General features: G+C 39.5%; 1 protein-coding gene across 1 annotated transcript in view; it reads left to right on the top strand.

Moving 5' to 3' along the window:
- Positions 1 to 1,187: 1,187 nt before the first annotated feature.
- The window catches only part of ZBTB37 (zinc finger and BTB domain containing 37), a 46,715-nt gene continuing 33,792 nt past the window's right edge, over positions 1,188 to 14,110 (top strand). Inside the window, exons 1-2 of the mRNA XM_007947104.1 lie at positions 1,188 to 2,110; positions 3,787 to 3,886. Coding sequence (XP_007945295.1) covers positions 1,188 to 2,110; positions 3,787 to 3,886 — 1,023 coding nt within the window. The remainder of the gene's footprint in view (positions 2,111 to 3,786; positions 3,887 to 14,110) is intronic.

Genomic DNA, 14,110 nt, shown 5'->3' with positions numbered 1-14,110 from the left:
GCGCTGTTGTAGGCTCCAAAATAAACACATCTGAATTCATGATGACATCGACAGAGGCTCTTATTGGATTAAAAGTTTCAAAACAAACAAAAACGCTTTGGAAAAAGGTCAGATTGACTAAGTTGATTCTTGAAAGCAGTGTATACACTTCCGTGTTTACTGATGTGTTGTAAATACCATAAGGATGACTTACCAGGATAAGTTCTTGAAGTTTCAGGTCTGAGGTAACTGTAATGCGTTAGAAGTTTATAGATTAGGTGGATGCACATAGTTGTCAAGTCAGTGTCTTCCAATTGATTGATAAAAACTGTACTCTCAACTCTTGACTATTAAATGTAGTTTCAGGCTTTTTCAGCGTTTTTTAAAAAAAGTCTGTCGTAAAAAGTTTTGGCCATTCTTGGGAAATGGCTCTGTTTATTTGTTTTACCAGCTCTGGGTATCTGAATTTCAGAGAGTATCATCATCATCTTGAAATTCCCAACTTTGAATAGACACAGATTTCTGGTCTTTCCTACTTCTGAGAAGTGAATTTCAAATTCTCTGCCAATTTTATTGAGTCCTGACACAGCTATGGCACTTTTCTCATCCTAGAGTGTGCCTCAGACCCTTTTTGTAGGGGCCCTGACCCAGGCTTAGAAATACTAGCTGACATTCATATGGAATATTAGTTACTTTATACATGAACCATGTAGTAAAATAAGAGGTAGGTCCAATCAGTGTATAAAAAGTTGTGAAATTTTGTATTCAGTCTGCAAATACCTTATGATTAACACTTAAAAAAAAAAAGTCTTAAGTGCTTTCCCCCCCTCTATTCTAGTTACTTTCTATCCATTTTGATGTTGTATGACTTTTTAATAAGGAAAGTATGGTTACAGTCTGAAATTTTAGAAGTCTAACAATTGCTTTTTTGTGTTAACTTCTCTTACCTTGAAACTTAGACTGAAAAAAACCTGTTTGCACTTCTCTTTCCACATCTAAACGTAAGGAAGTGCACTTCTCTTTCCACATCTAAAGGTAAGGAAGTTATCTCTCTTTACTTGTAAGTTTTGAGATTTTACCAAATCATATTTTTATATTGCAGAGTTGGAATTGCAAAGCACCAAGGGAATAAAATTAGAATTACTAATAAGAATATGGTTTCCTCTTTCAGCAGGGTTGAATGCCTGCCCACACCCTCAGGCCCAACCATGGAGAAAGGTGGGAACATACAACTGGAGATCCCTGACTTCAGCAATTCTGTCCTGAGCCATCTAAACCAGCTGCGCATGCAGGGCCGTCTCTGTGATATTGTGGTCAATGTGCAAGGACAAGCATTTCGGGCTCACAAAGTGGTCCTGGCTGCCAGTTCCCCCTATTTCCGGGATCACATGTCTTTGAATGAGATGAGTACTGTCTCCATTTCAGTCATCAAGAACCCTACTGTTTTTGAACAGCTCCTTTCTTTCTGTTATACAGGACGGATATGCCTGCAACTAGCAGATATCATCAGCTACCTGACAGCTGCCAGTTTTCTGCAGATGCAGCATATCATAGACAAATGCACGCAGATCCTAGAAGGCATTCATTTCAAAATTAATGTGGCTGAGGTTGAAGCCGAATTAAGTCAAACAAGGACAAAACATCAAGAGAGACCTCCAGAGTCTCATAGGGTTACACCAAATCTAAACCGTTCCCTTAGCCCACGACATAATACTCCAAAGGGAAACCGGCGAGGTCAGGTTAGTGCTGTGCTGGATATCAGAGAGCTGAGTCCCCCCGAGGAGTCCATCAGTCCTCAAATAATTGAACAGAGTTCTGATGTAGAAAGCCGGGAGCCCATTCTTCGGATCAACCGAGCAGGACAGTGGTATGTGGAGACAGGAGTAGCAGACCGGGGGATTCGGAGTGATGATGAAGTTAGGGTTCTTGGAGCAGTACATATCAAAACTGAAAATTTGGAGGAGTGGCTTGGGCCTGAGAATCAGCCTTCTGGAGAAGATGGGAGTAGTGCAGAGGAGGTCACAGCCATGGTGATTGACACCACGGGCCATGGTTCTATAGGACAGGAAAATTATGCTCTAGGGTCTTCTGGAGCCAAGGTGGCTCGGCCAACCAGCAGTGAAATTGACAGGTAAGTGTTTGTTTGTTTGTCTACCTGATGACTGTTGTACAGACTTCACTGAGGTGGGCCCTCTAGTACAGAGAGTGTCTTCCTTACCTAATGTTTTTAGCCAAATAAGTTGCTGTTGGGAAAACTGGAGGTGTGCCAAAAGACTTGCATTCTTATTTTTTTAAAGCAGGAAGCTCCTAGTCCTGAAATAATTCAAAAATGTTGCAAGAACTTTTGGTAAAGGTAGACGCTCCATGAGTCAGAATAGCTTCTGCAGCCACACTAGGATCAGTAATTTCCAGGGCTTCCTTGGAATTCCAGGCAGGGAGCTGATCATCAGGGGAACCTGGTAGCATTGCCCTTCCTTGGTATGTTATCACACAGGTAGGTGGGCTTGGGGAATTTCACTTTCCTTTGTAGCACTATTTATTTTTCTCTGTCTCTGCCAGCCAGACTGGAGAAAATATGGCACCAGCAGTGATTGTTCTTCATATGTTAGTATAAATACAGTCATTCCAAAGAAAAATTTTTAATTAAATGTTTTTGTTCTTCTTTTCATTTATCATTTGATGATAGCTTCCTTGTTTGTGTTCAGCAGTGACTACTGCCACCACAGACCTGAGTGTCTCCTTTTTTTCACCAGTACTATTATGCCCTCACTTTTCTCCTTCACATATATTGCAGTTGTTAGAATATTTCTTTTAGCTGGAAATACCAATAACTTTAAATCAGTTGAAAGGAAGTCTCAGTTGAAAGAAAGAATTACCAATTTGATTGGTGGTGTTCTTTTCCTCTCTTAAAAATAAGTTAAAATTAGCTCCATGAACAACAAAAACTGAAGAAGCTGTTACATTGGTATTTACCTTATCCTGAGAGATGTACATACCACAGGAGGTCAGATAGTACATACTATATCTATTGGTTGTCTTGATTTGTGTGTTTTTCTTCTTGTCACCTTTATAGTTAAAATATTGTCAAGCCTAGTACTTATGTTCCCCTGTGTTAGAACTGTATTAGAAGTAATACCAATTTAAATGTGAAAATTTTAATCTCCTTGATCCATATCAGCAGCGTGAAATATATAATTTTATCGTGGGAGGTGAGGGAGGTAACTAAAAACCTAATTGTTACATAGAAATAAAATTATAGATCCAGTTTTAATTTACATTCCCTGGATTTCTTTTATGTTCTACCACTTAATACTTGTGTAAGGATTGTGGTTAGTAGCGATGGAGTCATTTCTGACTCATGGTGACCACATGTGTGCAGAATAGAACTCCTTGAGTTTTCTAGGCTGTCACCTTTTAGAAGATTGCCATTGCCAGGTCTTTCTTCTGAAACATGTCTTCATAGGTTTGAAGCACCAACCTTTCAGCTAGTGGTCAAGTACTTGTGCCACCCAGGGGCTCCTGTGTAAGGATAGAAGCTTATATTTTTGCTTCAGCTTCACCAGCTCTTAGAGTCTTAACTGGTAAATCATTTTGTGTTTCTTAAATTTATTTGGGCAGACCTTTCATATAGACATCTTATTTCAAATCAGATAGTATATTTACTCTGTGAAAGTATTTTTCAGTTTCCCTGCTAAGCAGTTTGTTCCCCCTTCCTCAGCCACTCGGTAAAGGGGGAAAGACATCGCCATTTTGAAATTCTTTGACACTACTTTTCTGTTAGTTTCCTTTATGCTCCTCTTCTGACAGATTTAGCCCCTCTGGCAGTATTGTTCCTTTGACGGAAAGACACAGAGCCAGAAGTGAGTCTCCTGGAAGAATGGATGAGCCTAAGCAACCCAGCTCCCAGGTATGTAGTTGTGGATTTAGGAGTTGTGGTTGGTGGAATTCTTTGCATGAACAGAATATAGGGAATAAGAATAAGAAAGGAAAGATGTGGGAGAGGTTGCAGTGGCCCTGTTAAATGACTACTATATTTGATAACCTATTTCTTTATTCTTGCTTGTGAGCATGCAGGAAATACACTTTCTATGTCAGCAGAGTTTGGGGAGTAGACAAAGATAACAGGATTGTGGAACTCTCTTGTGATTGTAGGAAAATCTGTAGAACTGAGAGTAATACAAAATAACCCCTGAAAACTACATGCAGGTAATTTAGGTCCTGGGAAGGAGAGAGTCTGGTTTTGTACCTGTGTGTGGGTATAACAAGGAGCTCTTGTGGCACAGTGCCTAAAGTAGTTGACTGCTAACCAGAAAGTTGGGAATTCAAACCCATGACCCACTCTGTGGAAAGAAGACTGGGCAATCTACTTCCATAAAGACTGACTACTGCAGAAACCTGTAGGGGGTTACTATGAGTCGGAATCAGCATCATGGCATTGAGGTTGGTTTGTTTTTTTTTTGGTTTGTGGGTGTAACATTAAATACATGTATGTGTAGTTATTAATTTATATATCACCATAAGGCACTTGATTCAAACCCACCAGCTGCTGCACTGAAAGAAGACAGGGAGATCTACTTCTGTAAAGAGTTACAGCCTCAGAAACCCAATGGGGGTCACTATGAGTTGGAAACGACTCGATGGCAGTGAGTTTGGTTTATGTATGTGTGAACAAGTTGCTTATGCATTTTTATGTAGGTTTTCTATTTTGTTTGTCAGTATTTTGTATTTTCTTCCTGAATCTTTTGCTAACGATATGTTCTAGAAAGGATAGGGATGTTGCCTTCTATTTCCTTTGCTACTCTCCTTGTTGTTGTTGTTGTTGTTTGCCGTCGAGTCGGCCCTGACTTATAGCGACCCCTCCTTGGGTTTCCGAGGCAGTATCACTACGGAAGTAGGATTGCCCAACCTTCCTTCCGAGGAGTGGCTGGTGGGTTTGAACTGCCAGCCTTCTGGTTAGCAGTCAAGTGCCTTAGCCACTATGCTACCAGAGCTCCCACTCTCCTTAGCACCTAATATAAGTGGTTGGCTAGGGTTTGTTTTCCTATATCATTTAAAGTTTTTTAAAAAGATGGTGAACTCCCATTTGCACAATGTGTTGCAAAAACTTTTGTCTTTAGAAAGGAAACACTGGTGGATTTTTGTTTTTAACATTTTACAAATTAAGATTGCATAGCTAACTTTATTAGCTTCTGCATTATACTGATGGTTGTTACGTGCCTTCAAGTCATCTCCAACTCATGGCAACCTTATGTACAACAGAATGAAACATTGTCCGGTCCCATGTCAGCCTCACACTCCCTACTATAACCGAACCCATCACTGCAGCCACTGTGTCAGTCAATCTTTGTTGACCCTCCACTTTACCAGACATGACATCATTTTCTAGAGAAAGGTCCCTTTTGACAACATGACCAAAGTAGGTGAGATGAAGTTTGGTCGTTCTCGCTTCCAAGGAACATTCCAGCTGCATTTCTTCAAGACAGATTTGTTAGTTCTTTTAGCAGTCCATAGTACTTTCAGATTCTTTGCCAGCACAACTCAAAAGCATCAACTCTTCTTCGGTCTTCCTTATTCATTGTCCAGCTCTCACATGCATATGAGGTGACTGAAAATACCATGGCTTGGGTTAGGCATGTCTTAGTCTTTAAGGAGATATCTTTGCTTTTCATCACTTGAAAAAAGTCTTTTGCAATGTATATGTCCAATGCAACACGTCTTTTGATGTCTTGAGTGCTGCTTCCTTTGGTGTTAATTGGAGAACCAAGTAACATGAAGTCTTTGACAACTTCAGTCTTTTCTCCATCCATGATGATGTTGCTTATTGGTCCAGTTGTGAAGATTTGTGTTTTCTTTATACTGAGGTGTAATCCATACTGCACACTCTAGTCTTTAATCTTCATCAGTAAGTGCTTCAAGTCATCCTCACTTTCAGCAAGCAAAGTTGTGTCATCTGCATATCTCAGATTGTTAATGAGCCTTCCTCCAATCCTGATACCCTGTTCTTCTTCATATACTCCACCAGCTTCTTGTATTATTTGCTCACCATTTAGATTGAACAGATATGAGGAAAGGATACAACACACTCATTTCCTAATTTTAAACCATGCAGTATCTTCTTGTTATGTTGGAATGACAGCCTCCTTGTTTATGTACAGATTCCTCATGAGTACAATTAAGTTTCTGGAATTCCCGTTCTTCTCTCAGTGTTACCCATAATTTGTTATGATCCACTTAATCAAATGTTTTTACGTAGTCAATAAAACACAAGTAAACATCTTTCTGGTATTCTTTGGTTTGAGTCAAAATCCGTCTGACATTAGCTATGATAGCCCTTGCTCCATGTCCCCTTCTGAATCCAGCTTGCATTTCTGGAAGTTCTCTGTCAATATATTGCTACAACTGTTTTCGAATTATCTTCAGTAAGATTTTACTTGTGTGTGATATCAGTGATATTGTTCGATAATTTCCACATTCTGAGGGATCACCTTTCTTTGGTCTGGGTACAAATATGGATCTCTTCCAATCAGTTGGCCAGGTAGCTGCCTTCCAAATCTCTTGGCATAGCTGAGTGAGTGCCTTCAGTGAATCATCATTTGTTGAAATATCTCATTGGGTATTCCGTCAATTCCCAGAGCCTCCTTTTTTGCCAATTCCTTCAGTGCAGCTTCAGCTTTTTCCTTCAATACCATTGGTTCTTAATCATATGCCACCTCCTGAAGTGGATGATCATTGACCAATTATTTTTGGTATAGTGACTCTGTATATGCCATTCATCTTCTTTTGATGTTTCCTGCATGATTCCACATACTGCCCATAGAATCTTTCAGTATTGCAATTCAAGGCTTAAATTCTTTCTTCAGTTCTTTCACCTTGAGAAATGCAGAGTATATTCTTCCCTTTTGGTTTTCTAACTCCAGGTCTTTGCACATTTCATTATAATAATTGACTTTGTTTTCTCAAGCTGCTCTTTGAAATCTTCTGTTCTGCTCTTTTATCCTGTTGATTCTTCCGTCTTCTTTAGTTACTCTCTGTTCAAGGGCAAGGTTCGGAGTCTCTTCTGACATCCATTTTGGTCTTTTCTGCCTTTCTTATCTTTTTAATGACCTTTTGCTTACTTCGTGGATAATATTCTTGATGTCAACCCACAGTTCTTCTGGTTTTCAGTCATTGGTGTTCAATACATCAAGTCTATTCTTTCGATGTCTCTAAATTCAGGAGGGATATAATCAAGGTCATATCTTGGCTTTCATGGACTTATTTTAGTTGTCTTCTCCTTCAACTTGAACTTGCATATTAGCAGTTGATGGTCTTTTGTTCCACATTCAGCTCCTGGCCTTGTGTTGCCTAAAGATACTGAGCTTCTCCATCACCTCTTGCCACAGATGTATTCCATCTGATTCCTGTGTACTCCATCTGGTGAAGTCCATGCGTATAGCTGCCTTTTACATTGTTGAAAAAAGGTGTTTGCAATGTATAAGTCATTGGTCTTGCGAAATTCTGTCATGCGATCTACAGCAACATTTCTATCACCAAGGCCATATTTTCCAACTACCGGTGATTCTTCGTTTCCAACTATTGCATTCGAATCACCAATGATAATCAACACATCTTAATTGTATGTTCAGTCAGTTTCAGACTACAAAAGTTGGTAAAAATCTTCAGTTTTTTCATCTTTGGCTTTGATGGTTGTGGCATTAATTTGAATAATAGTAGTATTAACTGGTCTACCAACCATTGGATGTTTATTATATATATGGTATAGTAATACCACCCAGAAAGTATTAAACTATATTTACTTGCATATTTTTCTAATGATGGCTTTTCTGGTCCTAGAAAAGGAATAGTGATAATTATGAGATAATTATTTTTTTTTTTTAATAAGGTGTGGTAGTTATGTGTGTGTGTCAACTTGGCTGGGCCTGGTTGAGTGGCTGGGCAGCTGGTGGTAGTTATTCCCCATGATGAGACTGGCAATCAACTCCATGGTGGGATCTACCACAAGCAGCTGAATAGCTACCTTTGGGATGTGGTCTACTTCCTGTATATAAGGAGAAGCCTTGGGAATGGTGTCTAGCTTATGGCACACTTGGACCCTGCATGTAGCTGTGTTGTTCTTCAGCAGCCTGCCATGCTCTGCCAACTTTGGGACTTAAAATGGACTTAAATTAATGGCCTGCCATGTGATTTGGTAACATCAGGACTGTGCCTTTTTACTTGTCAACCTTGAGCTTCTCAGCCTCAGCAGCCAGCAACTGTCTGAGTAGGGCTGGGAGCAGGAGACAGAGCTGGACCCCAAGGTTGAGGGGCTGACACTTTGAACTTGGACTTAAAACCACCAAACTGAGAATAAACTCTTTATTTGTTCAGCCATCCTATCTGGCATATTTCCTGTTGGAGCAGTACTAGGTAACCAGAACATAAGGAATTAGAGAAAATTTAGAAACTTGAAGGAAAAACACATTTACTCATATAATTAAGGCCCCTGCTCTCTCATCTGTCAAATACGGTGTGATAAGTAAGTAAGGATGACCATTGTGCAAATACAGTAATGAGGTAGACCTTGCAACTTAATGGAGCAATAAAATAGACTACAGAATACACACAAAAAAAGTATATATATAAGGCTATATAGATCTCAGGAACAGTGTCGGAGGAATAAATAAACCAACTAGTTACTGTTGAGTCAGTTCAGACTCATGGCCATCACATGTGCAGAGTAGAACTGCATTCTGTAGGATTTTCAGAAGTTTCAAACAGCCAGCTTTCCTTCAGTACTTAATTGTTTGCACCACCCAGAGACTCTATTGGGAAAATGTTGTGTGCCATCAAGCTGATTCCAACTCATAATGACCCTATGTGATAGAGTAGAACTACCCCAAAGGGTTTCCTAGGATGTAGTCTTTACAGGGGCAGATCCCTAGGTCTTTTCTGCCATGGTGAGGCTAGTAGGTTTCAACAGCCAAACTTTTGGTTAGCAGCTGAGCCTGCTTTAAGATAAATGATAAAAGTTGGAATTCTACAAGAGTATATACCTATAAGAGTGTTTACAGAAGGTACAGCCTATTAAGATATAGGAGGCAATTAATATTGTCCAGAGAGGAAATTACGGAGCCCTGGTGGTACAGTAGTTAAGTGCTTAGCTGCTAACCAAAGGTTGGTGGTTTGAACCCACCCACCACTTCCATGGGAGAAAAGACCTGATCTGCACCCATCAAGATTTCAACCTAGGAAACTCTATGGGACAGTTCTACTTTGTCTTTTAGGGTTGCTATGAGTAGTAATTGACTCAGTGACATACAATGATCATATTAAAGGATGAGTTAATATGTTCCTTAACATGTATGAAAATTTCTTACGGTGAGTCTATTCACTAGTTATTTTTCTCTGCCACACAGAACTAAAACAGGACATAGACTTAACATTACAGTAAGAAAGAATTTTGATATACTGAAGGAAGAGCCTCTTAATTAAAAAGGTGATTAAACTGGAACAGACTACTAAAGTCACCCTTTTACTAAAAAAACATTCTGTGGCTTTTTCTTTTCACTAACACATGAAAGTTAAAATTATTGGCTTGATTTCCCATGTCATTTATAATCTTTCTAACCCAAATTTTCCCCCAACTCCTTAGCATTCACCATCCGTCTTAAATAGGCCAACTTTCTCTATGTGTCTGAACCATATCAAACATTCATGTCTGTGCATCTTGATTGTGAGATGGCCCATTCTTCCCAGGTATCTAGGTTCTACGCAAGGCCCAGGTCCCATTTCTATCTGCCCTAACTGGTCCAGTCCTCTTTGATTTTTCCTTTTTAAACAAATCCAACATTTACAGATAGTGCCATATGATTGTTCCTAATTCTCTGCTGCCTCATGTAATTGTTCTTTTCTGATGTGCATTAATTTTTTGTTCTTTTTACTTTATTATTTTTTATTTTTGCAGCACTCCCTTCTCTTCCCTCCCACCTCTGGTAACCAACAAAGAAAGTTTCCTTCCATAAGCCTTTCCTTGACTTTTTACAATAATGAACTAATATAATGTTTGTTCTTCTATGATTGACTTATTTCACTCAACATAATGTCCTCCAAGTACATTCACATTCTGCAGTGTTTTGCAGATTCTATATTATTCTTTAGTCTTATGTAGTATTCCACTGTGTGTATGTACCACAGTTTGTTTATCCATTCATCTGTTGATTGGTACCTAGGTTGTTTCCACCTTTTTGCTATTTTACATAGTGCTACTATGAACATAGGTGTGCATATATCTATTCTTGCCCTGGCTTTCATTTCTTTAGGGTATATGCTTAGTAATGGGATTGCTGGATCAGATGGTGTTTCTAATTCCAACCTTTTAAGGAATTACCATACTACTTTCCACAGTGGTTGTATCAGTCCCACCAGCACTGTATGAGAGTCCAAATTTCTCTACATCCTCGCCATAATTTTTTTGTTTTCTGCCTTGTTGAACTTTGCTATTAGTGCTGGGGCCAGATGGTTTCTCATTGTTGTTTTGATTTGCATCTCTTTAATGGGTTATGCCACCATTCATCTGTTAGTTTGTCATAATATGGTGCTTCGTGTATTCCTGTGATACTGGAGGCTATGCCACCAGTATTGCAAATACCAGCAGGGTCACCCATGATGGACAGGTTTAAGCAGAGCTTCCAGACTAAGACAGACTCGGAAGAAGGAAGAGGTCATCCACTTCTCAAACAATTGGCCAGTGTAGGCTTTCGGTAAGATGGAGAAATAGGCAGACAAGCGACACAGACCCTCTTCAACAAAGAAAAGAAAAACCAATTGATAGATACAGAAGATAATCCTGGAGCCCTGAGCTTTGAAAGGAACTATACAGAAGTGGATTAGCCACCAACTAGCGGAAAACCTTGAAAGAAAACAGTGAGTACAGAGATGGTTAGAGCTGTGGACTGTTAGCTACCCTGACAGGACCAACAGCCTGAATATTTCCAAGTGGTGTTGGGACCTGAGAATTGACCTGAAGATCAGCCCTGGTCACCAAGGGCTGCAGGGTCAACTGCACTGGTGGCCTACGACTAAGAAGGGAAACAGCAAGGAGGGATACAACCTGGGCTGTTGACTTTCCTGGTGTCCGGAGGGCACAGCCATTTTCATTGTTTATAAGCAGCAGCCATTTTAAATATTTAAAGTGACCAAGGGCACAGCCATTTTGATTGTTTACACATGGCAGCCATTTTGGATATTTAAAGTGACTGAGGGTGCAGCCATTTTGGATATTTAAAGTGACCGAGGGCGTAGCCATTTTGGAATGTTTAAAAGTGGCAGCCATTTTGAATCTTTACAAGTGGCAACCATTTGGATTTTAAAGTTAAAACATTCTCATTCAGATTCCAGGGACCTAGGAATAAGCTCTGTTTGCCAAGGTCGGCAGAGATATACGAGAGGCTGACAACAGGAAAGGAGACAGGTGGTAAGTGTATAAGTGCTGTCAACTAATGAATAGAGGAGCACACCAAAGTACCCTGCTTGGTAGATAATAATGTACACAAAGAAAACGAATATCGTGGGCAAGTCACTCCAACATAAAATCACCAATTAAATAGAAACACAAAAATGTCACAATGCCTTGGAGACGACAGAGCATCACAATCAACACAAAGAAGCAAGATAAAGCAGGAGAAACAAGGGACCAGGATATAGACCTAAAACATATCCCTGAGAAAGATACAGCATTGGAACTCCCTGATAAAGAATTCAAAAGATTATATTTCGGTATCTTCAGTGAATTGAGAGAGCAAGGAAAACACAGAGAAAATCCTAGAACAATTTCAAAAGATAATACAAGAACAAAATGACAAGATAAATGAAAAATTAGAAATAATACAAAATCTACAGACAGAAATCCAGAAGATTAATACTAAATTTTCAGAAATAGACAAGACATTGAATGAACAAAGGAGCAGAATTGAATCAGTGGAAGACAGAATTGGTGAGGTTGAAGGCAAATACCTGAACACTTCTTTGGAAAGGGATGAATCAGAAAAAAGATTAAGACAAAATGAAGAAAGTCGAAGGTTCATGTGGGATACCATCAAAAGGAATAACCTACATGTAATTGGAATTCTGGAACGGGAAGAGACAAATAATACCACAGAGAAAATTGTCGAAGATTTGTTGGAAGAGAATTTTCCTGATATCGTGAAAGATGAGAATTTATCCATTCAGGAAGTCCAGCGAACCCCAAACAGGATAGACCCCAAGAGAAAATCACCAAGACATATCATTCATCATCAAACTCACCAAAACCACAGGCAAAGTATCATGAGAGCAGCACAGGAAAAACGAAAGGTTACCTACTAGGGACAACTAGTGAGACTAAGCTCGAATTTCTTGGCAAAAACCATGCAGGCAAGAAGACAATGGGATGGTATATATAAAACTCTGAAAAAGAAAAATTTCCAACCAAGAATAATGTACCCAGCTAAATTGGTCCTTATATATGATGGTGAAATTAGGACATTTCCAAATAAGCAGAAGTTAAGGGAATTTGTTAAAACCAGACCAACCTTAAAAGAGATGCTAGAGGGAGCTCTTTGGACATAGAAGCAACAACAGCCAAGAACAACTGACCATTAACACACATGATGATGTAACCCAGAAAACAACCCAGCTATGGAAGTATCCAAAGTAAATAAGCCTATAAGATTGTAAACAGGGAACCAGAGACATCAATTGACAAACGAGGACAACTGCAAACCAAAAAGGGGAAAAACTGTGTCATTACAGAACTTCTAGATGGTAGGGAAGTCAAGACTACAAGATAGAACGGACTGTTCTAAACTTGAGAAGAAAACTATAAACCACAGGGTAACTGCAGAGAAAAATTATAAACCTTCACATCAAAATAAAAAAGAAGACCAGCACAAATATTTAGCAAATACTAAAACAATAGCAATGAAGGAAGTGATAAAACGTTCGTAGACAAAACAAACTCAGCTTAGAAAATTACATGGTGCAAAGAAATTGACACCATGAAAAAGCATATAACAAAAATGACAACAAATTCATATTTGCCAATAATTATATATTTCGCAAGGGGCATATCTGTAAGATTTCTAGAAAATTCCAGTGCCTCAACAGCAAAGGGATTGCAATCCAATTGAAAAATGGGTAGAAGATATGAATAGACACTTCACCAAGGAGAATATTCAGGTGGCTAGCTAATACATGAAGAGACACCCACAATCATTGTCCATCAGAGAGATGCAAATCAAAAAACAACGAGATACCGTCTCACCCCAGCACTGATGGCAAAGTTCAACAAGACAGAAAATAACAAATGCTAGCGGGGATGTTGAGAGATTGGGACACTTACACACAGCTGATGGGACTGTGAAGTGATACAAACACTGTGGAAAGCAATATGGCTGGCTGTTACTTAGAAAGCTGGAATTGAAGATAACCATTTGACCCACCAATCCCATCGCTAGATATATTCCTAGAGAGGTGAGAGCCAGGACAGGCACAGATATATGCACATTCATGTTCATCACAGCATTATTTACAATAGCTAAAAGATGGCAACAATCTACATGCCCATCAGCGGAAGAGTGGATGACCAAACTATGGTATATACACATAATGGAATGCTGTGTAGCACTAAAGAATAATGTAGAGTCTGCAAAACACCGCATAGCATGGATGAACTGAGAGGCCATTATGCTGAGTGAAATAAGTCAATCACAGAAGGATAAATATAGTATTAGTATGTTGTTGTGGAGGGTCAAGGAAAGGTTATATATGGAGGGAAACTTTCTTTGCTGGCTGCCAGGGGTGGGAGGGGAGGGAATGGAACACTGCAAAAAAAAAAAATGTCCAGTGTATACATTTGCAGAAAAATGAAACAAGATCTGTACCTCCCACCATACAAAAAACGAACTCCAGGTGGATCAAAGATTTAACTGTGAAATCTAAAACTGTACAGTTCCTCAAGGAAAAACTAGGGGCAAATTTGGGAGCCCTAATTTATGGCGTGGGAGCTCTGGTAGCATAGTGGCCAAAGGCACTTGACTGCTAACCAGAAGGCTGGCGGTTCAAACCCACCAGCCACTCCTCGGAAGGAAGGTTGGGCAATCCTACTTCCGTAGTG

Source organism: Orycteropus afer, unplaced genomic scaffold (assembly GCF_000298275.1).
Source record: "Orycteropus afer afer isolate SDZICR_OR568_19922 unplaced genomic scaffold, OryAfe1.0 scaffold00175, whole genome shotgun sequence".
Classification (NCBI taxonomy): domain Eukaryota; kingdom Metazoa; phylum Chordata; class Mammalia; order Tubulidentata; family Orycteropodidae; genus Orycteropus; species Orycteropus afer.
This window is presented reverse-complemented; position numbering and strand designations above follow the sequence as displayed.